The sequence below is a fragment of the Mus caroli genome, chromosome X (genome assembly GCF_900094665.2).
Source record: "Mus caroli chromosome X, CAROLI_EIJ_v1.1, whole genome shotgun sequence".
Lineage (NCBI taxonomy): Eukaryota > Metazoa > Chordata > Mammalia > Rodentia > Muridae > Mus > Mus caroli.
The window spans coordinates 157,922,500-157,946,374 of record NC_034589.1 but is presented as its reverse complement, the minus strand read 5'-3'; the positions used below and the strand labels follow the sequence as shown (position 1 = coordinate 157,946,374).

Genomic DNA, 23,875 nt, shown 5'->3' with positions numbered 1-23,875 from the left:
GGAAGTGGGGGGCGCTATGGGGGACTTTTGGGATAGCTTTGGAAATGTAATTGAGGAAAATATGTAATAAAAATATTAAAAATTTAAAAAAAGAAAATCCCATAACAGAAAAAGCACACACACACACACACACACACACACACAGCTGGCCACATTAACATGATAGCACTTCCATGAGTTCATCTCTCATGTCTCTCTTCCTAGAGGTAGTCATCTTAAAGTAGGAATTACAGCAACTGCTTCAGAGCCTGGCTACTTATCTGACCTATTCCCCTCATCAGGAAGGATAGCAGACCTCTAAGGAAAGCATGTGAGGAGACCTACTGTTCAGCCAGTGAACAGCAGACCTTTAATAAAAAGGCATCCGGTCTGGATTTTGGCATGGCTATGAGCACTCATAATGAATCCTAACCTGCAACTCCAAAGAAAGGAATGTCAACGCCCTCTTTTGAGTATTTCTACAGAAACACAATTTCACTTCAGTTTCTAGAATTAGGCAATTTATATATATCAACACCAAAGTCAGCAATCTTCATGAATTACTCACACTGACAACTATTTCTCAGATTGACCTCCTTGGAATTTTTTCCATAGTTCTTTTATGTACTCTTTTGCCATGTGATCTTTAGTTCTAGACCCTGGAAGCAGAGGTATATCTATGTTATTAATTTCTGCATTCTCAGAATTTACCCATTCTTATCTCATAGCAGCTACATAAGAATCCTCCTTGGGTGAATGAGAAGGGTTTATCTTCATTGGTTAAAAAAGATATAATTTGATAAAGCAGATAAGGAAAAGAGCATTTGTAAAGGCACAGAGTGATTGGTCTAATAACAATGTGGGTAAAACCCAATGTTTTCTTTATATTGCCAACAAAAAGCAAAGAGATGTAAGGGTGGTGGCAGATGATACTACTGCTACTCTCTGCATTCTGCATGACTCTTACAAAAAGCCCATCCAGGGCCATGGGTGGTGCACAGAAGCCTCCTTTTTTTGAGGTATTTCACTCTAGGACTGTCTTCCCCTAGGTAGCCAGCAATGAGAGTCTCCTGTTTTCCCACGGTAAGAACAAGAATAACAACCAAACAGACCCCCTCCCCCCAGAGCTGCCAGGGACTAAACCACCAAACAAAGAGTACACATGGAGACTCCAGCCGCATATGTAGCAGAGGATGGCATTTTGGGCATCAATGGGAAGAGAGGCCCTTGTTCCTGTGAAGGCTCAATGCCCCCAGTGCAGGGGAATGCAAGCGGGGTGGCAGGAGTGGGTGGGTGGTTTGGGGAGCACCCTCATTCATAGAATGAGGGGATGGGATAGGGGGTTTCCAGGAGGGAAACCTGGAAAGGGGAAAACATTTGAAATGTAAATTAAGAAAATACCCAATAAAAACAAGAAAACAGCTAAAGTGACAGAACCTACTGAGTTAGAACTGGTCTAAGCTCCTTGTTTATCTTGTTATTAATCTCTTTTTAAATTTATCTAGGGTACAAAACCATGGAATCAAGTCAAATACCAGCTTCACTTTCTTTGATGATTCAAAAATTCAAACAAGGACATGAATAAACAACATCTGCCTGCACCCTTAAAAATAGTCTTGTTTCTTAAGCCATTTAATTCCTCTTACCACTCACAGCTTCTAAAAAGTCAGTTTTGCCACTTAGCTTGGTATAGTGTGAAGGGCAAATCAAATTACTGCTAGCCTTTAGAATTATTCAAAGTATCCCATATTAGGGACCAGAAACACAACTCAACCCTACAGTCACTGAGTGATACAGTCAATAAACCCATGTTTGGAGTCTACAGATGAAGCCTTGACTATACCCATAAAGGTACAGATAAAATAGGACCTGATGCTCAACAAATGTTTACTACATGTGATTCTCATCCTTGGAACTTTACAAACACTTTCCTTTCTGATGAGATGCAAACAAACAAACATGTGTTTTCCCCAGTTTAAAAATAACACATGCCCAATGGCTAAGCAAAAGGCTTGGGCACTGTGCTCAAAATCCTGATCATAAAGTGAATCTGAATTTTTTGTTTGTTTTCTGAGACTTTCAGGGCAAAACCTCCTAATTGTAAGTTAGCATTATTGTCTTTGTGCTGAAGCATCCTCAGGTAGCCTGGGAACATGTACACAATTCCAGCTCCGAGCATGAGGTCTGGCTGTCTATTCAGTATAATCAGTCTATGAAAATGTTGGCAAGGGGAACTCTTTAAGACAGCTTCCTTGATGGCTCTAGCGGCATTCTTCCAAAGCCATATCTCTGCAGTAATTTGCAGAGCCTGTGGGAAAGCATCCTCCTCCTGTAGGATGGTGGCTTGTAGCCAGGGCAGGTGTGTGTTTAAAATCACTGTAAAATTGCTGCATATATTTCTCAAAACCTCAAAAATGACTAGACCATTTAAAAATAATGCTGCCTTTGTTGGCCCTGTTAGGCTGGAAGAGAAAGAACAAGCTGGGCACTAGGGAACTGCAATCTGTATAGACAGATGTGTAGGTGATTAGGAATAACTCTGCACACCGATTTCAGTCTAAGCTATCACAGATACATAATGTGATAGAAGAATGTGAGCTCCAGGGCAATTTAAAATGTCACTGCAATAGGTGCCATGCCCTGAACTGCATCCTTCTTACTGTGAATTAAAGGCCAAAAGAGACAGTCACATGCCATCTTCACGATATCTAGCTATAAGAGGAATTCAGGATAAAGATTACACTTATACCTGGATCCAGAAGCTAAATAGCAGTTCCTGACACCCCCTGCTGCTTTTTAGTCTTCAGGGACAAGACTTTGAATGTCACTCAGATTTTGAGCTGGGGTTACACTGTGTCAACTGAAACAGACCATAAGATGAAAACTAATGCAAAGGTCTCATCATGCTTTTCTTTCCTCTGGGAACACCATGGTACTACCTGTATCTGATATTCTCATTTGACCTTTCTTGCATAAAACATATTTTGCATAAGAAAACTATTTCACTGTTATCTTACAGACAGGAGTAAAACATGCCTCAAATGCTTAACCTTATATTCAAAGACTCAAAAATCTTCCTTAAAGAAGCCTCTTCCTATATTATCTCTTCTGGCCTCTCATTCAGCACCTCAAATACTAGCCAGCATTGTCCAGGATCCTAAGCTTCCTTGCCTATTGCTACAGACACGTCTCTGCTGGCCCAGTGCACGGGCAGAAGCTCTACTCAGCTGCTTTGATGCATAATCCACTCATCTGTCAACACAGCTTAAATCCCACCATCTTGAAGCAAGGTTTATTGTCTACTCAACACAAGTCTTCTCTTCCTCTTCTGAATCCCAAAACAGTTGTCTAACCTATCAATCACTTCTGCACATCATTCAGCAAGGGTTTCTAATTCGCATGCCTCTACCTGTGGCTAGGCACTTTTCAAACTACAAAACACATTAAAATAACAACATGCCCTCTTATCTCACACATAAATATGGCAAGCAATAACTAAAACAATATTGGGCAACCAGTGAAATGCAGAAGTCCACACATTTTACCATTACACACTGAGTCCTGGTTTCTCACAGTAGTTCTGACATACTGCAGGCTTCCTTGGGCCTGGCACAATGCTACGAGTTTACATGAAACACTTTATTTTGTTCTCCCATGTTTCTGTAAAAGAAAGCACAGGACATTACTAGCCTTGTTTTATAGACGAGTAAAGTGGGGAACAGGAACATTAAGTAATGTGCCCAACTATTACATCTGTTTACACAGTCCCATGACTCAGAGGTACCTTGTGTACTTGTCTGTGCACTTTCCTGAACTCCCAGGCCTTAGAAAAAAATGAACCCAATCATAATAAATCATCAAGCAATAGTAAATTTCTCTCTGCAAGTAAAGGATAGGAGAGAGAAATCAGATAGGAGAGAGTAGTCAGGTGAAAAGGGGGCAAGAGAAGTGGCTTTGAGTTTCACCGTAAGAATTGGTCCCTGGAGGTGTTTTCTTCCAACTTTATCATAAATATTTTTGTACCAAATGAATTAAGTTAAAATGCCACTTTTATGTATTTCACAAATATTTCAAAACCTTATGTGAACCCCATGGGAATATTGAAAAATATATTCACATTGTAGACTATGGAAATGTTGCCACGAAATATGCACAAACAGAAACTTTTTTTTTTTTTTTGGCTTTTCAAGACAGGGTTTCTCTGTGTAGCCCTGGCTGTCCTGGAGCTCACTCTGTAGACCAGGCTGGCCTCGAACTCAGAAATTCGCCTGCCTCTGCCTCCCAAGTGTTGGGATTAAAGGCGTGCGCCACCATGCCTGGCTCAGAAGCTATATTTTTGAAGGAGACAATTGGAACTGGTGAGACACACACACACACATAAACATTTTATAAAATACATGTCTTACTTTCTTAAAATAACATGTGATGAAATATGATAAAACCTGTATATAATTTAAATGAAAATCTAATCTAAAATACTTGTGAACTGCTTCAAAAACCTGTACAGGATTACAAAAAGGATGCAATATATGATAAAAAGCTGAATTTCAATGATGGATACAGGAGATTTTATAAGTATTTATTAAACTTGACATTGCTTTTTAATATAAGACTTGGAAGTGATATACAGAGTTTTCTTTTCTGGGAAGACTTTTTCATCTCTCAGACTGAAATCTGTGTCCTTGATTTGGATACGGTATGACTTTCTCTACCAACAACAAGGAAAATCATTTGTCTGTTACATTTTCCTACAAGTCTGTTAGCTCTACAAAGATGGTGACTGCTTCTGTACCTATGACGTTGGCTTAATATATGGATATTAACTTAATTATCCATTACCTCTCAAAAAGTTTGTAATCTTGTATGTTATTAGTAATATAGCTTCAAATGTCTTGAAACAGGAAATGACACTGGTATGAAGAGAACTTTAGTTTCCACTTAGCTAAAACGTACTCGCTGAGTAAATGACTGAGTAAGCAGAATACATAAATAGGATTTTTGGTGGTACTAGAATTTGAGTTCCTAGCATCTCACATTCTAGGCAAGCACTCTCACAATGACCAATAAGAGTTCTTTCTATTAGCTCTAAGTTTGAAAGAATGTGTCATAAATTATGTTGCCCTGACTGGCCTTGAACCCTCTATTATCCTCCTGCCTCATTTTCTAGAGCAGCAATTTTCAACTTATGGGTCATATACTCTTTGTATATGCATATAATATACCTTGCATATTATATACTTAGAATATAACACATGGTAGTAGCAAAATAACAGTTACGAAGTATCAACAAAATAATTTTATGGTTGAGTGTCACCACAACATGAGGAGCAGTATTAAAATATCACAGCATTAGGAAAATTGAGAACCACTACTCCTGAGTAAGTATTACAGGTCTGTGCAACCGGACCCAGCCATATTACTATTTTTATAGTATAAATACGTCATAGAAATGCCAAAAAAAAAGAAAGAAAGAAAGAAAGAAAGAAAGAAAGAAAGAAAGAAAGAAAGAAAGAAAGAAAGAAAGAAAGAAAGAAAGAAAACAATCTGTAGCTCAGTATCTCCTCATATCATTGTTGTAAATTGGGAAAGATTTTCAAAATATAGACTGAACCTCATCTGGGCATGATTGTATACACTTACATTACCGAGGCAGGAGAACTCCTGAGAATTCAGGGCCAGCCTAGGCTATATAACAAGTATCAGGCAAGTCAAGGCCTCACAGTGAGACCCTATCTCATAAACAAGCAAATAAACAAACCTAAGAGTGAAATTCCCTATCTACACCTCCATATATAAAGTGCCACATAAAATTGAGCTTTTACTGGAACTTTCAGAAAAATAATTTGAAATTCTCAGTGGTTTGATCCACTGAAAGCTACGTTGCATGAAGAAATTCCCACCCCCAACCTTTAAAGTGAGCATAGCAAAAGCAGTTTCAAGCTTCAGATTTAGCTTGACTGAAGCGGCACATGAAGGACAATGAAAGGTCAATTTTCTCTGTTGTCATATTTTCGTAAGTGCAACTGGAGTCAAGAAACAAGAGGCACAATGTGTAGTGTGCTCACAGTAAGAGAGGAATTACTACACTGTAATTTCTTGGAAACTCTAGAATGCATTATTAATCTCTCTTATATGTCAGTTATGTGGCTCAAAAATCCCATTTTTAAATAGAGTATGTCGGGCTGGAAAGCTTCTTGAAACTCAATTAAAATGATGTTTTGAAATGTCCATGTTTTGATGTGCCTCATTTAGAGGCTGCATTTGACAGGGAGACTTCACTTGTTACTTTAAAAAAACAGACTTTAGGAATTGTGAGTTTAATTTTCTCATCCCTTACCTATCTCGTGAGCATTTACGAAGCACAGACCCTGAAAGGAACAGATTGCTGGCATGACACTCCTTCAAATGATGTGAAAGATATTTTTAATATTTTTAGTTTTTGAGACAAGGTCTGTACAGGGATGTGGAAGATTTTACATCTATGAATCCTACATGTTGAAATTTTATGGCATTTTATCTTTTGTGCTTCAGTTAAAGATGCCAATGTACAGAACCACATTCATTTCTGGTTTTGTTTTGTTTTGTTTTGTTTTTTAAATATGGTTTCAATATATAGACTTTGCTGGTTTAGATCTCACCATGAAGACCAGGCAAGCCTTCAGTTCATAGATATCCATATGCCTCTGCCTCATGAATGGTGGAATTCAAAGTGAGGACCACCATGCCCAGCTATATTTCATTTATCACACCTTTTATACTGAAGTCTAATATAACTAAAAAATTATCCCCCCAAATTTAGGTTATTAAAGGAAACAATTATTCTTTGCAATAATATCAGCACAATATGTATCAATATGAAATCCCCCGGAGCACAATTTACTTTTTGAGACTAATATAATAACTACTCAAACATATAGTTCCTTGGTTGCTTCTCTTCATTATGCTATTAGTTCATTTTTTAAAACCAAGATTTATACTGGAGTAGGTATAGGTTCAACAAGAAAGTACATATATTCATCAGTCTATGATGACTAAGATCATCACCTTCCAAATGTCCTGTATGATTATGATTTCTCTTCTAACATGAACAGCATGCTCCTGAACAAACATGCTATGCTGGTATGTTGTTCATGCAAATGCTTAAAAGCACATTTCATGGAATAGCTGAAAATAATTGCTCATAAGCATATTTTGTTAAACAGCTGCACATATGTTTCAGTGTATTAGAGGTTGTTAATATGCCTATATTTCTGTAATTGGAAAATAAAATATACAACATGGTTAATTGTCAGGCCCTCCCTGTGACAATATCAATGCCTGGTAATCCATATGCTTGATTAGGCAAATGTACTGAACTTATGACTGAAGACTTGGATTTTCATCACAGAAAGGGCTACTGCAGTTTCTCCTTGTAAATTTGAAGGTGTTATGTAAATAATGACCATGCTGTGACAGCACATGGACACTGAGCAGAACTTGATTAACAGATTCAAATAACCAGCCTGGAAGTTGTTGAATATGCAGCCTCATTATAATGATGTTGTTCTAACAAACAACCCTAATGTAATGAACAGAACATTTTCTTGATAAAAGACAAAAAGGAAAGGAGGACCAAAGATCTCTATTCAATCATTCCTAAGCACAAGAAAGGTTAAAAAGAGATCACCTCGGATTTCACAAGCTAACAGCTATCTGGAATTGTGAACAATTGACTTAGCTGTAATTTCATGCACACTCCTTTCCCTGTTAAACACTTTGGTGATTCTTTTCTCTGCTACCACTGAGAAATGCAGCGAAATGGGTGTCTATCTTCTCTTGTCTGTGTTACCTAAATTCTTGTGGCAAACTTCCATACATGGTAAAAAGATGGATTGCAGCCACTCACTCCTTGGACATTTGAAGTGAGGTATGCTGTTCAGGTACTGTATTCGCTTCCCCTATCACATTCAGAAGTAGGGATCACCCTTAACATGCAAACTTCCCTCAGTGTGTCAAACAATCAAAGTTGAATCCCAGATGTGGTTTGTTAATCTTCACCATGGCAAAATCGCCTATATAGCCTAAGTAAATATAAGCAGTCTTTAGCATTAGGAGAAGGGATAGGAACCATTTGTTAAAGGTGATGATATTCTCTGAGCAATGTTACTCTTTGGATCATCTGAATAATTAATTCTGTTTGCTCAACAAGTTGCTCTGTTTTTCCTGAGAGGAAGGACTTCAGTATATATTTACTTAGCACTTTTAACTTATACTTCCTTTCCTTTTAATTAGTATCTTGTGATCTAAAAATTAGCTGATGAACATAATATCGCATACAAACTTTCTCAGCCATGTTTGCAGGAATTAGACCCACTCACTGACAACTGAAGTTGAATACACATCAGGAGGTTTGTTGTTGTTGTTGTTCCCTGCTGCTTCCTAACCTTATTTAGAAAGAGTATTTTTAACATTAAGTATAACCATATTAATTACTATCCCCCAAGTTGGAATTTGGATAATTTCATACTAGAAGTGGATGAAATTCAGACAGTCTTGCCCGTAAAATCGCTGAGTAAAAGCAGCATCCATAGACAGGAATGCATCATGAACACCTAGACTGTCAGCACATGATAGTTCACCAATAAGCCGAATATCATTTACACAAGGGGGTCACATGGACTCTAAAATTCCACATTGCACACAGACATTTGCTACACACATTCTCCTTTCTAGTCTTTTGTTTGTGTAGTAACTACATAAAGGTACTACATGAGTAAATTAATTTTTCCTGCATGAGTGAAGAAAATAAATGCCTGTAAATTCTCAAAAGATCGATTTTTATATTCCTCTTTCTAGTTCCCTCACCTTTCCCTCCCCCATGCTTTCCCCCTCTCCTCTCTTTGCAACAACTGCAGACATTGAAAATGATCCAGAAAACAGCAAGAGTTGAAAATGATCCAGATTTTTAGAATTTGCCCTCACCTTGACAACACTAAAATTACAAGCAGCAGTCAACTTTTACAAGCTACCCTCATTGTGTAACATCTATAGGCTGCCAAAAACATGCTACAACTAATCACACAACAAAGGTGAAGAGAAATCCTTCACCTGCCATGTAGCTAGCAGTGAATACACTTCTTATTTCCATGACATTTGCTGGCAGAAAGGGGTTGGCTTAAGGCGGATCGGACTAACCTTCAATTTGTCATAGCGCTCACTCAAAGCTGCCACCTGATGATCGCGGTGCCGCCCAACCAGTTTACACAAGGCACAGATTAACTGGTCATCGGTCACACAGTACATATTCACCTTCTCATCCTCGTGCTCCAGGCACATCAGCCCCCGGATGTGCGAGTCCGGGATTGGCTCAATCAGACGATGGCCTGTAAAGGGCTTCTTGTTCGGATGAGTGGCTTTCAGGCACTCATCACAGTAGGACACTTCACAAGTAACACAAGTCTTCACAGCATCTTGGGCAGGATCCTGGTCACAGAACTGGCAGAGAACCTTCTCGGCAGAGGACATGGTGTTGGCGTCAAAGGCCCGTTCCCTGCGGGTCTCACTGGGAGAATTGGGCCCGCTCACAGATGCTTTCTGAAATCTGTCAATGATGTTTTGTAGGGTGACGTTGCGCTTGAGCCCGTCTAGACCTCGCTGGCTGAGCGTGATGACATGCCGGCAGGTGGGGCACTGGAAGGCGTTGATGGACTCCACAGGCTCGTTGGTGGCACAGTGAGAGACCAGGATTCGATGGGCACAGTTGAAGCAGAGGCTATGTGCGCAGGGAAGCAGGAGAGGGTCCTCAAAAAGCTCCAGACAAATAGGACAGGTCAGCTCCGACTCCAGTGTTTCCATCTTCAGGCAAAACTCTCCGGGGTCATCAGCAAAATCCAAGGAAGCTGATCAGCTATCTGGAAACAGAACGGAAGATTGGATTAAGCATGAGGGGTCAGCCGGGGGGCGGGGTGAACTGTCAGCTTCGAATGCATCTCATAATAATTCCAAACATAGGTTATGGAAGGGAAATTATATGTATGTTCCAAATGTCTGTCTTTACTGGGAGCAAATGATTTTAAAAAAAAAATACCCAAGCCTATCATTTTCTCAAATTTCTAATTGTTGAAAGTGGCCGCTTTCCTTTTTAATGTTTATTGTTGTTTGTTTATAGTTTTTGCGGCTTTGGCTTTTATAAGATCTAACTCCAATCTGATAAGTGACTGAAACTGGAATTTCTCTAATTGGTGTATGATCAGAGTAATCTTACATCACAAACAAAGTTTTCTTTTGGATAAAATTAAAATGCAGAAACTTGATAATGAAATATAGTCATTCACAACTTTGAATTTGTGAACTTAAATATTAATGTATATACATTTTACAGACTATCAGTAGGCAATAGCAGGACAGGATTCCCAACTGTACACATGTACTTGTTATAGAGATGAACATTAAGTATATATGAAGTTAAATGTGTGCATTTCAGTAGAAACAATCACGTACAAATTCAGAACATCATTTCTCAAGACATTCTTGAGGAAATAGAAACAGATTTTTCACAAAGCTGCTCATGGTGAAGGCAGTATTTTTGGCATATGCTCATTGCTCATGTATTGATTAATCCAGAAATGAGATGTGAGAGACAGAAATACATAAAACTACCTGAGAGCCTCTGTGAAGACTGAAATACTGATGACTAATATTATCACATACATTTGAGAAGTCCTGACAGTAGTAGTTTCAGTTTAGAAAGCATGTTTGAAAGACTATGTAACGGTTCCTGAGGATCCTCGTGCAGTCCCATTTTGCCCAAAATATCCTATCTCAGGCCGCTCTCTGTTGCTAGCAACAGGCCTGGCTGGCAGGAGGTCTTGTCTCACACTCACAACCCTGCTGGCCCAGTCATGACCTCTGCCAGGTCTGTTGATCCCCTCCAGGCCACCTTCGGGTGGGCCAGCTGAATGTTCCCTTTCCCATAAATACCTCGTTGCTTTTGTGAACTCCTGCCTGCCTTCCCTTCAAAAAGAGATGACAAAGAATCCCACACAAGCACCAGTTCATTAGGGTGAAGAGGCCTCCTGCTCATTAGCAGGCCTGGGAACTAAGCCTTTTTGAACCTTCTCCCTTTCCAGGCCATTAGTAGAGGGCTGTAGAGTGCTGCCTGGCATATTAGCTGCAGCCCATTGCAAGCTGTGGGAGAATAGTGCAGTTTACCAGGTCAGGAGGTTCAAATCACTTGTAAGGGTAGAAAGTTCTCAGTTGGGTTTATGGGAAGGCTTCACTTCCAAAGCTGTGTATAGTGATTCTGACAATCAGTCAATTGTATTCACACCTCCGCTTCTATACAAAATGCAGGGTTTCTAGAATCAGGTGACCTTTTATGAAACAACATCCATCTGAAATATGAAGGGTGCATTGCTTTGCTGAAACACCATCAGCACATTAGCAACCGAAATAAGATAACTAAAGAGTATAAAGTATGTCCTGGGCCTGATAAAGAGTAGAAGAGGAAATTACTAGCTCAGAGATGACCTGCAACTAGTCCCTCATATTTACTGCTAAATAAAGGAGTGGCTGCAATTTGAAATACCCAGTGCTTACTCATCATTTCACAGTCTGCAATGTAAAGCCAAAGGCTACTCTTCACCATCCTCCCTAGGACCCAGTCCATTGTACCTATGGATGTCTCTGAAGAAATTGAAAGGTTTGCTTTATTAAGCAAGACTTTGATTAATTGTGGGTAGAAAATTATCTCCTTGTCAAATTTATTTTCCTTTTCTATCAGAAGCATAAAAATAGAAAGGGAAAATGTAGGCCTTTTCCTATGCTTTATTACATGATGATTATCATTGATTATGCTATTTACTCATTTAAATATGTTCTTGAGACAGGTCTTGCTATATATTACAGGCTGGCTGCAAACAATACTATGGCCTCTGTCTCCTGAGTGTTGGGATCATAGGAGAGAAGCACTATCACAGGAACACAGCATCATGCACAACCTACTTCTTATTATTTAATTTTTATTTTCACATATACAGTATTGGCACTTATTTTGATGGTACCGTATTATAAGCCAATACAAAAAACAAACCAACAACAACAACAAAAAGCAGTGTTGAGAAACTTTAAAAGTAAAAAGCAAAAAACTGAAAGTGGTAATGGGTAGATAGACATTCAATGGTTAAATCATCTGCCATGTAATGTGTAACATATAATAGGAACACTGGAGCATCGATTCTCAGAATGCACATAAATGCTAGATGGGCATGGAAGTCTCTGTAATCCCAGTGCATGGGAGAAGGAGACAGAGAAATCTAGTTAGCCAGAACTTTGGGTTCATCCCCTGCCTTAATGAATAAGGTGACGAGCAATCAAGGGAGAGTCCCAATGTAAACTCATGGTTGCACAAGCATGCACCCAATAGTGTGCTTACATACATGCATATACACACTGATATACATGAATCACATATAAATAAAATAGATTTTTCATTTATTAAAACTTAATACAGCATTGTCATGTAATTCAGAAGTAAAATAAGCATGTCAAAGAGAAATTTGCACTCCCATGTTTGCTGTAACATGATTCCCAGTAGTCATGTAATGGAAACAACCTAAGTGTTCATCTGATGAACAGATAAACAAATGGAATATATGCACACAATGAAATACTACTTGGTCAGAAAAATGAAATTCTATCATCTGTAGCAATATGCATGCAGTTAGAGAATAATATGGCAAGTGAAATACTGAAATAAACTAGATATCAAAAGATAAACATCACATAATGACTATGTTTTAGTGGAAGTGCCATCATTCTGTCCCATAGTGGTACCATCTGAATTCCCAAGGGTGATTCTACTGTGCACGCCAATAGAAATGTTGACATTGTATTCACCCATTCTAGAGATAGCTACTCATGCTAGGTACTAAGCTGGTCCAAGAAGACAGAACCTTGTGCTATCTTCACCCCATCTTTATTATCATGGTCCCAGCAATCATCACCTCATACCAGGGTTATCATAAGACCTTTCTAAATGCTTTCATAGCTTCTTCTCATTCTTGCCCTTCTCCTTATAGTCTTTTTTTTTCACCCAGCAGCTAAAGAACCTGTTAAAACATGAAAGATTCTGCCTCTCTTCTGCTCTTCCCTCCAGGGGCTTCCCATGTCAGTCAAATGGAAATTCACCACAATAAAACCAGCCCTAGAAAACAGACAGACAGTGAGCTCATTTCCTCCCACGCTACTCCTTTCTTGTTCTGCTCTGGGCAAATGGCTCCCTTGTCAATCTACAGATACACCAAACACATCCCATCTCCTACGCAGCCCATACAGTCTTTATAATCCACATGACTCTGGGCTCTACAGTCACCTTAGCTGAACCCACATAAAACTAAATGCCCCACTACCACCATAACTACCCACCCACTATGGAAACTCTTCTTGCTTTATCTCAGTCTGCTGTTCTTTTTTTTTTAATATTTTTATTACATATTTTCCTCAATTACATTTCCAATACTATCCCAAAAGTCCCCCATAGCGCCCCCCACTTCCCTACCCACCCATTCCCATTCTTTTGGCCCTGGCATTCCCCTATATTGGGAGTCTGCTGTTCTTTATGTCTCTATTTCTAACATATTCTCTATTTTGCTACTGATATCTCCCTCTAATATTTCTAGCACTAGAGAGTGTTGTATGAAGCCAGAGATGTTTTTCTCTTTGCAGCATGCATCAGAAATAGCTAGAATAATGTCCAATGTACAATAAGCTCAAGCATTCATTGATTTCTTCAACACTAATGGGCTGAAGCTGGATGAATACAGCTTAAATCTTTCCTGTAAGGATCTGCCAATCACTACAATAGAAGTCAGCCAGTTTTCTATCTAAATGGCAGGGCAATAAACGCTTTCTGTTTTGGGAGCCATGAGATATACATTGCACAAATTAGCATAAAACACATAAGGGAATGAGCATAGCTAGGCTCTAATACAACTGCATTTTTTAAAACAGATAATGAGCCGGATTTCACCTGCAGATCTTATCTTTAGAGGAGAAAGATACACACACCTGGTCAGAAAATAAAATAAAAATTGCCAGCAGGAAAGTATGAAAAAAATGTCAGGTGGGTAACAACAGGAAAGATGGAGAAGCCAGAGTTGGACAAGTGAGTGCATGCTCCATGTGTTAACAGCAAATTATGTACAATGGGATTTCACCCTGACATCAATGGAAAAGATGTGAGGTCAGTGCTTGGGGCAATTCATGTAGGAATGATTTAATAGCAGCTGCTCAGATCCAAATCTTTTTCTTTTATTGCCATATACTCCATATGGTGTTTTGGGCAAATGTCTACACTATAAATAGTTAACTGAATTAAGTGCTGAGAAGGTGGCTATATGTGACAAATAAAGTTTAGCCAAATTGTTAAGTCTTTGAGGGTTTCTGAGTTTATATCGATGGTAAATTCCACAGAAGATGCTACACATCATCTGTACTACTAAATAATGTCCACATATGTCACTCCCCTCTTCAAGAAATTAGCCTGCCTCATTTTGTATCTTTTGTTAAAGTATCTAGAGAGATTAAAATACTTCTTATTCTTTAATAAAATATTAATGTCTTTCCTTGCACTTGGTTCTGCAGGAGGCTCAGACAATACCTAGCCCTTGCCTTGGTGACTTAACAGTTCATTAGAGAGGGGTGAGGGGATACTAGGGCAGAAGAGATGGCTCCACAGTTAGGAGCACTTGCTGCCCTTTGCAGAAAACCTGGGTTCAGTTCCCAGCACCTGCATGGAGGCTCAGAATGCCCTCATCTGACCTCCACAGGTGCTAGGCATGAATGCGGTACATAGATACAGATGCATGCAAAACACTCATACACATAAAATATATCTAAAAATGAAAATAATATGTTAGGTAACATAAAAAATAGGAATCCAAACACAGCATAATCAACTCTATACAAGAGGAAAAAGGAACAGGAAAGTTTCTTCAGGGTAAAGGGTGAGGCAATTTTTAAAAATTGAACAAGGCCCATTGACAAGATAGTGTGTACTTGTGTGTGTGGGGGGGGGGTAGGATTTTTTGCAAAAAAAAAAAATTTTGCAAAAAAAGTTATCTTTTTTTTTTTGCCTAACCTTCACAGTTCTTTTTTTTTTTTTTTTTTTTTTTTAGCTAGCTTCTTAGAATTTACTACAATAGAAGGAAATCACACGTGCATATTGTTGTCAGGAAATTCTATAGCTCAACATTTTAATGAATGGGATGATTTGTCTGTATTCAGGAGAAGGAAGTGATAATCATGAGAACTCCTTGCAACAGACTGGGAATAGCAGCAATTCAGCATTCACACCTTGGCCTGCCTGCAGTTGGTCTATATAGAACAGGGCAGAATAGTAAGCAAAAAGAGTTGAAAAGATAGTGTAAAAAAATGTAGGACATTCACCATGCTGGATGTAAGCTGCCTGGATGTCCTTGAGCATAAGTTGACAGATGTGTGTGCCCTACAATTCTTGTAGCCACTCTAATCACATCCAGAAGCAGGATTGTCCTTAGTGATAGAGTTCAGTGAAACCTTGTATCCTTAGATGCCTGGGCTCTTCTCAAAACTGTATTTACCACCAAAAGCACGTATTCACAATAGAAAGCAAATAAATGGAGGTTTTTGTGGATAAAAGAATGAGATGAATAGTGGTCCACTTCTTACTTCTTCAGATATGGTCCTCTCCTTCTGGGTCACACTGCAATTGTCCTTCTCAAGGTCCACCCCCACCCCCCGCCCCTGCTGCTGCTGACTTCTTTCTGTTCATCAAAGCCCTGGAGGGTTCTAATGAGTCCTCCCTTCCAAAAGGTAAGCCAGTGTGTTAATTCACTTCATGGTCACTTTCCATGAAAGTGATTTCTATGCTTGAGTCTCAAAGCGCCATTTTCCTGGAATGTCACTTCAGTGTTCACAGCCTCAGCTTCATGGTTTATAACTGCTTCAGAGTCTGAATGCAGCTCTCAGGGGACTGGCATGTTGATCTACTTCCGCAGCCTAACTTTCCTCCAGGTGTCTCCTACAGTGCTTCTTTCACCACCCTCAAAAGTGAGAAACCAGCTCCATTGTCTAGTCCTTCTTCTGTGAAGAAGGCAAGGCAATGGCCCCCAAAATAACTACAAACTATATCTGGGGATCTGTATGCAACATAGGTAAAAGGAGAAAATATTCCCTAACACTGCAGCAGTAAGTAAAACTGCCAAACAGCTCATTTTGCAATAAGGAGATTATCTAGGTTTTTTTCAAGAGACTAAAAAGAATCAAAAGAATTCTTCAAAGTGGAAGAAGCCAACAGAAGAGTCAAAGTCAGAGTGATGTGAGCAAATCTAGAGCAACATGGCTACTTTGAAGACAAAGGACAAGGCCACAAGCCTTTAGCATCTAAAAGCTGGTGAAAGAAGAATGAAAATGGATGTCATCCCACATCCTCCAGAAAGAGGCAGAACTCTGTAGATACTTTGATAAATAGGCAATTTATGTATGATTTCAGACTTTCAAATCTATAAAATAATGGATTTGTGATATTAAAGGTAATCAGGTCTGTTGCAAAGGAACAGCAGAAACATCAGTAGAAACAAATACATTCTCCATCTCACAATTTCAAAGCATTGTGTAAGAAATGTATGCTTATATTGGTTTCCTTTTCCCTGTGTTCTGTGATCCAGACCCTCTCTGCTACAATTTTAGATCATTGTCTTCATATATATATATATATATATATATATATATATATATATACATATATATACATATATGCATATGTGTATACTGAGATACTGAATATATAGTATACAGTATATACTGAGAACTAAACGTTGGCCCTCTAGAAGAACAGCAAGCATTCTTAACCACTGAGCCACCTCTCCAGCTCCAAAAGCAATTTAGTCTCTCTTCCTTGAGTTTACAGCTTATAACTTGCTCCCTGGACTATAGCTTTTTCATATCACTTTTCTCCATGGTACAAAACAAAGGGGTTTTCCTATTGTCAAAACTATAAATCCTACCTTGCATCTCATCTCCATTTTTTAAAGTCTTGCCCAAGTTTCCCCAAACTACACCTTTAAGACCCCTAACTTCTTAAGCCATAGGCCCAAGAAATGAGACCATTTGCCATTCATTACAATTGGCTTTTGTTTTTCTTCCTAGCATAAATCATTTTCCTTGAATAATTTTTCTTTTTGCTTCATGTTAGATGGTGTTTGTGTTTGTTGTTTCTGGGGGGATTTTTAGGTGAGAATGGAATCTTTCAGAGGTCAAAAGTGTTCTGACATCTATTGTATTTAGCAACTTCAAATTAAATAATGAAGAAATGTTTAAAAAGAAAGCTTAGAACAATATGGCATATGTTGACTATTTATGTATTTTAAGTAATTACAAAGTAATCTTTTAAGCTGAGCAATACAAAGTGATAAAATTATCCTACTGAGCAAGTCACTAAAATATTTACTGTAAAATATTTCTTCCTACACAACAGAATAACAAGACATACGTTTAAATAATGTGACTCATCCTATTAGTTCAGTGTATTCCAAATCATTGAAGGAGAAAATAGATATGCATGAGCTCAGACATGAGCGTGTGTGTATGTGTGTGTGTGTGTGTGTGTGTGTGTGTGTGCAATGTGTGTGTGTGTGTGTGTGTGTGTGTGTGTGTGTGTGTGTGTGCGCGCGCGCGCGCGCACATGTGCATGTGCCCCCCAGGCCCCACAAGCTTCCTTTGAAGAAAACATTCACAATCTCAAATGTAGAATTCTTATGGATGTGTGATTTGAACCAAATAACCAACAAACCCTCAAAGGCGATAAAACCTTAATGCAAGAGTACACATCTCATAGAATCAAGGAAAATGCATTAACAAAGGGATAAAGAGCTGGTGGGGAGGGCTGGAAGGATAACAGAATCTTATTACAAAATGATGGTTAAGGTGGTTGATAACAGCTGGTTAGCTGCCTGAGCAGAAGGCCAGTTGCAGCCCCCTATATGTTCCTTCATCATAAGGTATTTTTTATATTAAAGATGCATTTATTCCACAAGGAGAACTTTCTGGGGTGGGGTATCGTCCTTTGTTTATGGCTTAGGCCCTGGGAGAAAACAAAGGGAAGGAGAAATTTTCCAGTAAAAGAGGCATGGCAGAGGTACTTCTGCTATAGGGTTTGGCTTTCTGAAAGAGGTTTGGGGAACCACAGGATAGATACTCTTAATGACCAACCCATGGCCTTTTGTGCCTATTGGACTCATCTTTTTTATTCTCCTTTAAGGTAAAAGTCAAAAACATAATATTGACCTGGGAAGTAAATGCAGACAAAAGATGTAAGCTCCAAGCCTGTACTATCAAACCCTTGCCATGTGTTAGCATTTCACAGTGGTATTTTGTGAAGCCTCAGGATCTCTACTTTGATGCAGTTATCATAACCTAGACCTCGAGGAAACGTCTAGTATCCCTAGCACCATTCAATGCAAAGTTCAATCCATGACCAAACTCAGCAGGCCATGCAAGTTTCACTTTCATGATCAAGAGTTAGACTGAGAGTGCTGGGAAGATGGCTCAGTGTCTAAGGCACCTGCTGCCAACCTTAAAAACTTAAGTCTGATCCTCAGAATCTACACAGTAAAAGAGAGAACTGACTCTCAGAAGTTGCTATTTGAACCCCACAGATATGCCAGAACACACGCACGTGCACACACACACACACAGACAGACAGATACAGATTTAATTTTAAATGTTAATTAAAAAATAATCAGACTAAAAATTAGGTACCTCCAGGGATGATATCTTCCCCACACACACCTATATTTTGTCTCATGTTTGCATACTGCATGAAATGTAATTGTTATTCATTGTTGTCCTCATTTGGAATAGAGAGAGAAGATTACACATACATTGCATGAATAATTTTGCTCTCAGTCTCTTAGTGAACAGCTGTGAATATTGCCACAATCAGATAAATGAATGGGATGCTGGATCAAGGAACAAACTGGAAAAACCAACTCTGGGTGACTAGGCTAATACCAGGTGTTTCTCACCCACTTCCCAGATGATTCCCAATGATAAAACTACTTTTTTTGGCTACTTCATAACTCTAGTTTTGCTACTGTTATGAATTGTAATGCAGATAACTGATACAACCACTGCTTTAACACAATAGAAAGCTATACCAAGACTCATAAAAAATGGTTTCAGAAAGGTTAGATTTTAATAGAATTGTGAGCAACAAACAACACTAAAAAATGGCACAAAGATATTGTATTATTTTTTCAGAAACATGCTCCACATTTCTTAGCCACATCACCTGACAGAATTAAAAGTTAAGCTGACTTACTAATGTTAGGGCATTGGGTATAACATTATTCTTATTATAGAACTATAGGTGCAATAGCTTTTGACAATTATGGATTGGTGTTTCTATCATGGATGAGAAGAATACAGACTCTGAAAGGCTCAAAATGACTGATGAGAAACACTGGAAATCAACCTGAGACTTTAAGGTTACAACAGTCTGAGCTCAGAAGGACCTTTCTCTCATTTAGAGAAATGTTCAAAACCAGAAAATTATATAATAACTCCAGTAGAAACTGGTTCTTATATGCAAGGTGAATTCATTAAGGATATAAGTTTTAAATGACATAATAAATGCACTCAACTTCTGCATATTCAATACATAGCTTAGTATTTAACATTTGGGTATAAAAAAAACACCAAATCAACATACTACCTAAGGCCTACTTTAGTTACTATTACCCTGGCAGGGGAGCCAGCAAGACAATAACAGCAGTCTTGATGGAAAGAAAGGAGATTTTCTTGGATTTGAAACTATTTTGCAAGACTGGGAATTGGAGATATAATATTTGGCAGTTTCACACTCCTATTATGGCACAGATCAGTACACAGATAAAACCAATTTTCCATATAAATACTGTAATGAGGAGCAACCTGTGGGAAAAGGGTGATCCAGTGACAGTCTACAAGTAATGAACATTATTACTCTCCAGTTACAACATTACTCCATGTGCCCTTAGAGTGTCAGCACATCCAGATTCCTTTAATTGGTAACAAACAACTATGGATTTCTGCCAAACAAATTGGAGGGGTCCAGAATGATTGAATGTAGCAAAGATGACAAGCAGATTAGCATCAAGATACTAGCCTGGAGTTTTCAAACAAGCAATTAGTATATTGAGAACATTTTGTAGTTTCTTATTTGTTTCTACAAAGGAGAAATCAGGTTGCAATTGAAATCATTTTGCCTGACATGAGAACTCGGGAGGATTTAATGCCACCATTCCCTCACCTGGTGAAATTCATGCAAATCAAATCAAACTATTAAGCAACCACTTCTCTGTACTTCCACATCTGCCTGTAACACATGCACATTTAGTAATTGGATCTCAAGGATATCCTTTAAAATAATCACACACTTGCCTGACCATGCAACCTGACTAATAATGAATGATCATTCCTGAAAAGAATCATTTGGAAGCATGGCAGATGCCTATGGGGATATGAACATTTTAATGATAAAAATAAGGGGAAATGGGAGCTAGGTCACACAGTCTGGTTATTTTAATTGAAACACAGTCTTCCAAATTTACTTAACAGAATGCTTAAATACTCCTGGAAGTTCATCTACACACATAGGAAAGCAAAAGACACTCATGGCAGTGAAAATGAGCAATCTCTGTCTTAACAGTTAAGAAACCCCCAAGAAAGAGTTGATCATGCGACCCATTCCTAGAAGCCTGGTAAGCAGGCTGAAAACAAAAAAACGGTTAAGAGCCCTTTGAGCACCACTCAAGGTTCTAACAAACAGATCCCCTTGAATACCCACCAACGGACTGCAAACTAGTTCTTTTTGAAGAAGCATCGCTGTAGGTAGAGGATGGGATTCCACAAAAATGATAGACAGGCCACTGAGACCAGGTGGCGTGTGGCAGGCAGAGCTGGAGCGGTCCTGTATGTGTGTGTGTGTCTGTGTGTGTCTGTGAGAGAGTCGACAGTGAAATACAACAGGAAAATCGGTCCAACAATTCCAGGAAGGCCAGCTCCACCTCATCCACTCCGCCAGGGTTGCCTGAGTTGAAGAAATCAACTGCCTTTCCCATGGCCCCCACTGTGACTTCCCTGTCCCCTAGCCTGGTCAGTGCTCAGCTGAAACAAAATGAAAAGGCAGCTCAGGTCAGGCTAACACCCACTGCCTTGACAAGAAGCACGATGACTTGGAACTGAGATAGGCACTCTTCCTGCTTACAGGGATCAGCAGTAGTTCAGATGACTGCATGCTGTCTGAAGTCAGAAGCAAACATATCAGTGATCCACACTGCATGCAAGAGGAAGGAGAAGCTGGGGGCTTACTCTGGTTGTGCAGTATGCAACTTGCAGCAGCTACGTTCATGGTACTACAACACTTCATGGAGACCAGAAAGAAGTCAAAAACTTGATAGTTCCTATACCTTGCATCCTTTAAACACCCTACTGAGCACATTATTTTGTTATGTTCTGGATGCTGGTTCATGTTAAAAATAATATGTTCATTATTTTGTTTTGTTAGCCTCAGAATTTAAGCTTCAATTTTGAAAGAAGTTAGTTTTCAGTTTACGTTAGGAGGAAAAATACCTTGTATCTATACACTAAACCATTCATATTTTCTTCCAAAAAGACTTGTTCATTACAGTGGAACATCTTAATATACAACATATATCTGTATCAATTATACACATATTATCATTCATTACACATATAATTACTTCAAAAGAATGTTATGTGTAAATAGTCTTCTATGAGTTTCCATGGAGAGTGGTTCCAGAGCACCCCCACTAAAAATATCAATACCTATGGATGTCCAAATTTGTTATGCAAAATGGCATGACATTTACATGTATACATATTCTCTCACATATTTAGAACAATCCAGAATTACCTATATCTAACACAATGCTATGGTAAATTATTTGGGAAAAAGTGACAAGAGCAGTCTATACATGATCAGTACAGACACAACACATTTCACATATTTTTCATTTGTACTTGGTTGAAATCTATTCAACCAGTATTCACAGAACTCACATGATGTTGCATCTAACATACCACATACAAATATAATACCATAGGTATATACAGACTACAAAAAAGTCCATAAATTGTCCCCAAACTTGATGTTACTCTTCAGAACTGGTCCCCAGAATGGCACAAAAAAGGGAGTGAACTGAGAATAAAAAGTAATCCTTTAAAATGAAGAAAGGGAAGCAGATTTTCTAAGAGAAAGAAGAAAATTTGTCCTGCACTGCAATTATTTGAAGGATATGGCTTATCACTATATATGACAAGAAACTGCAACTAAAGTACATTACCAGGAAAATGTGCAAACAATTCTGCATGATCCAGTTCGTCCTGTAGACAGTTGGGCTCCAGCAAAGGTGATTAAGGAGCATGCAAGATAAAGGGGAAGCTGGGGGCACACTCTGCTTGTGCAGTGTGCAAGCTACAGCCCTGCATTTATGGCATTACAAAACTTCATGGTGAGCGAGAACCCTTTTCATAGGACATAAAAAATGCAGGGCATGATATTCTTGCTCAATGCCTTCCCAAATCATACTTTCATTTACCTATTAACAATACAGGTGTTAGTCAATTCTAGAACAGATGATTTCTGTAAGACATTCATGTGATCCACCAAAGACACACATTTGTATTTATCAAATGGAAAGTTAAATAAATTTTCATCAATGTTTTATTTAACTAGCCTCTGTGAACATAAAATTAAAATTATCATTTATGAGACAGATTTAACTTGTCTTTATTCTGGCACTGTGATGGGGAAATCAGCCTAAATGGCTCAAGTTGAAACATCAGGAAACACAAAATTTACTCCACCCATGAAAAGACAATGGTAAACAACAACAAAGCATTCTGTAATATTTTCAAGTTCATAACTTGTTAGTCTTTAGTTGAGATTTCTAACAATCAAAGGGTCTCAAATATTTCATGTTTTATATATTATGGTTTATTTTAAGAAACAAAGCATCCTGGGTGTTTTCTTTTTTTTTCTTTTAAAAACAAATAAACAAGCCTAGTCTTGCTTTGTGTTCAAGGCTGGCCTGGAATTTATGATCTTAATTCCTCAGCCTTCAAGCACTAGGATTAAAAGTGTGTGTTACCATACCCAGCTAAACCAATTCCGTTTTAAAGGCAAATCAAATATATTTTATATTACATTGTAAATGACTGATGTTTTGTACTCTAGACTTTTCTGGATTTCATATAAGAATTTGGGTCTGACAATAGTAACAGGCTACAAAGAGAAAGAAGACAGAGAGGACAGATCTCAAATTGTCTCCTAGCAGGAGGTCTATGATTGAAACTTCAGATTAGTGTAATCACATCATGGTGGTGGCAAAAATCAAAGCTAATTTCTTCAAAACCATCCACAGGTGAAGAAGAACACATGATCCTTCCTTCCCTGAGTGCTTTTCCATCCATATTTATATTTGAGTAGACATTTATACATATATCCATAAAACTCTAAGTCCTATAAAACCCTGGGTGTGTATATAATAGAATCAGTATTTGTATATGTGTATAGAGGTATGTACATTGACACACACACATATACAAAAGCACCCTTTAAAAATTACTTGAACTTGTTAACAACATTCATTCTCTGTAAGTCTCCCAGTTTGTTTATCCCTACTAAATTACAGAAACTCTTTGTTCTCTGCAAAGACAAAAACCTGTAGGTAATGGTTACTTATCCAAAAATGCCACGGGGCTCAAATCTGTCTAAGTTACTTGACACTTGAACAGGACTTTTGTAAGTAGATTGAATCATGGAAAAGTCCTTATTACTTTGAGACAAGATTATTTTTATTTTTTACTTTGTCT

The 23,875-nt window shown here is 38.4% G+C and overlaps 1 protein-coding gene across 5 annotated transcripts in view; it reads right to left on the bottom strand.

Annotated features, from left to right (window-relative positions):
• Mid1 (midline 1) overlaps positions 1 to 23,875 on the bottom strand; it is a 329,163-nt gene that overhangs the window by 87,949 nt on the left and 217,339 nt on the right. For 3 of the 5 annotated variants that reach the window (XM_029473477.1, XM_021152957.2, XM_021152956.2), the window contains exon 2: positions 9,154 to 9,869. In XM_029473477.1, the coding sequence (XP_029329337.1) occupies positions 9,154 to 9,813 (660 nt within the window). In that variant the 5' untranslated portion in view covers positions 9,814 to 9,869. Of the gene's footprint in view, positions 1 to 9,153; positions 9,870 to 20,825; positions 20,979 to 23,875 lie in introns of those variants that run through there. The other 2 variants (XM_021152958.2, XM_021152959.2) reach the window with 2 other exon arrangements.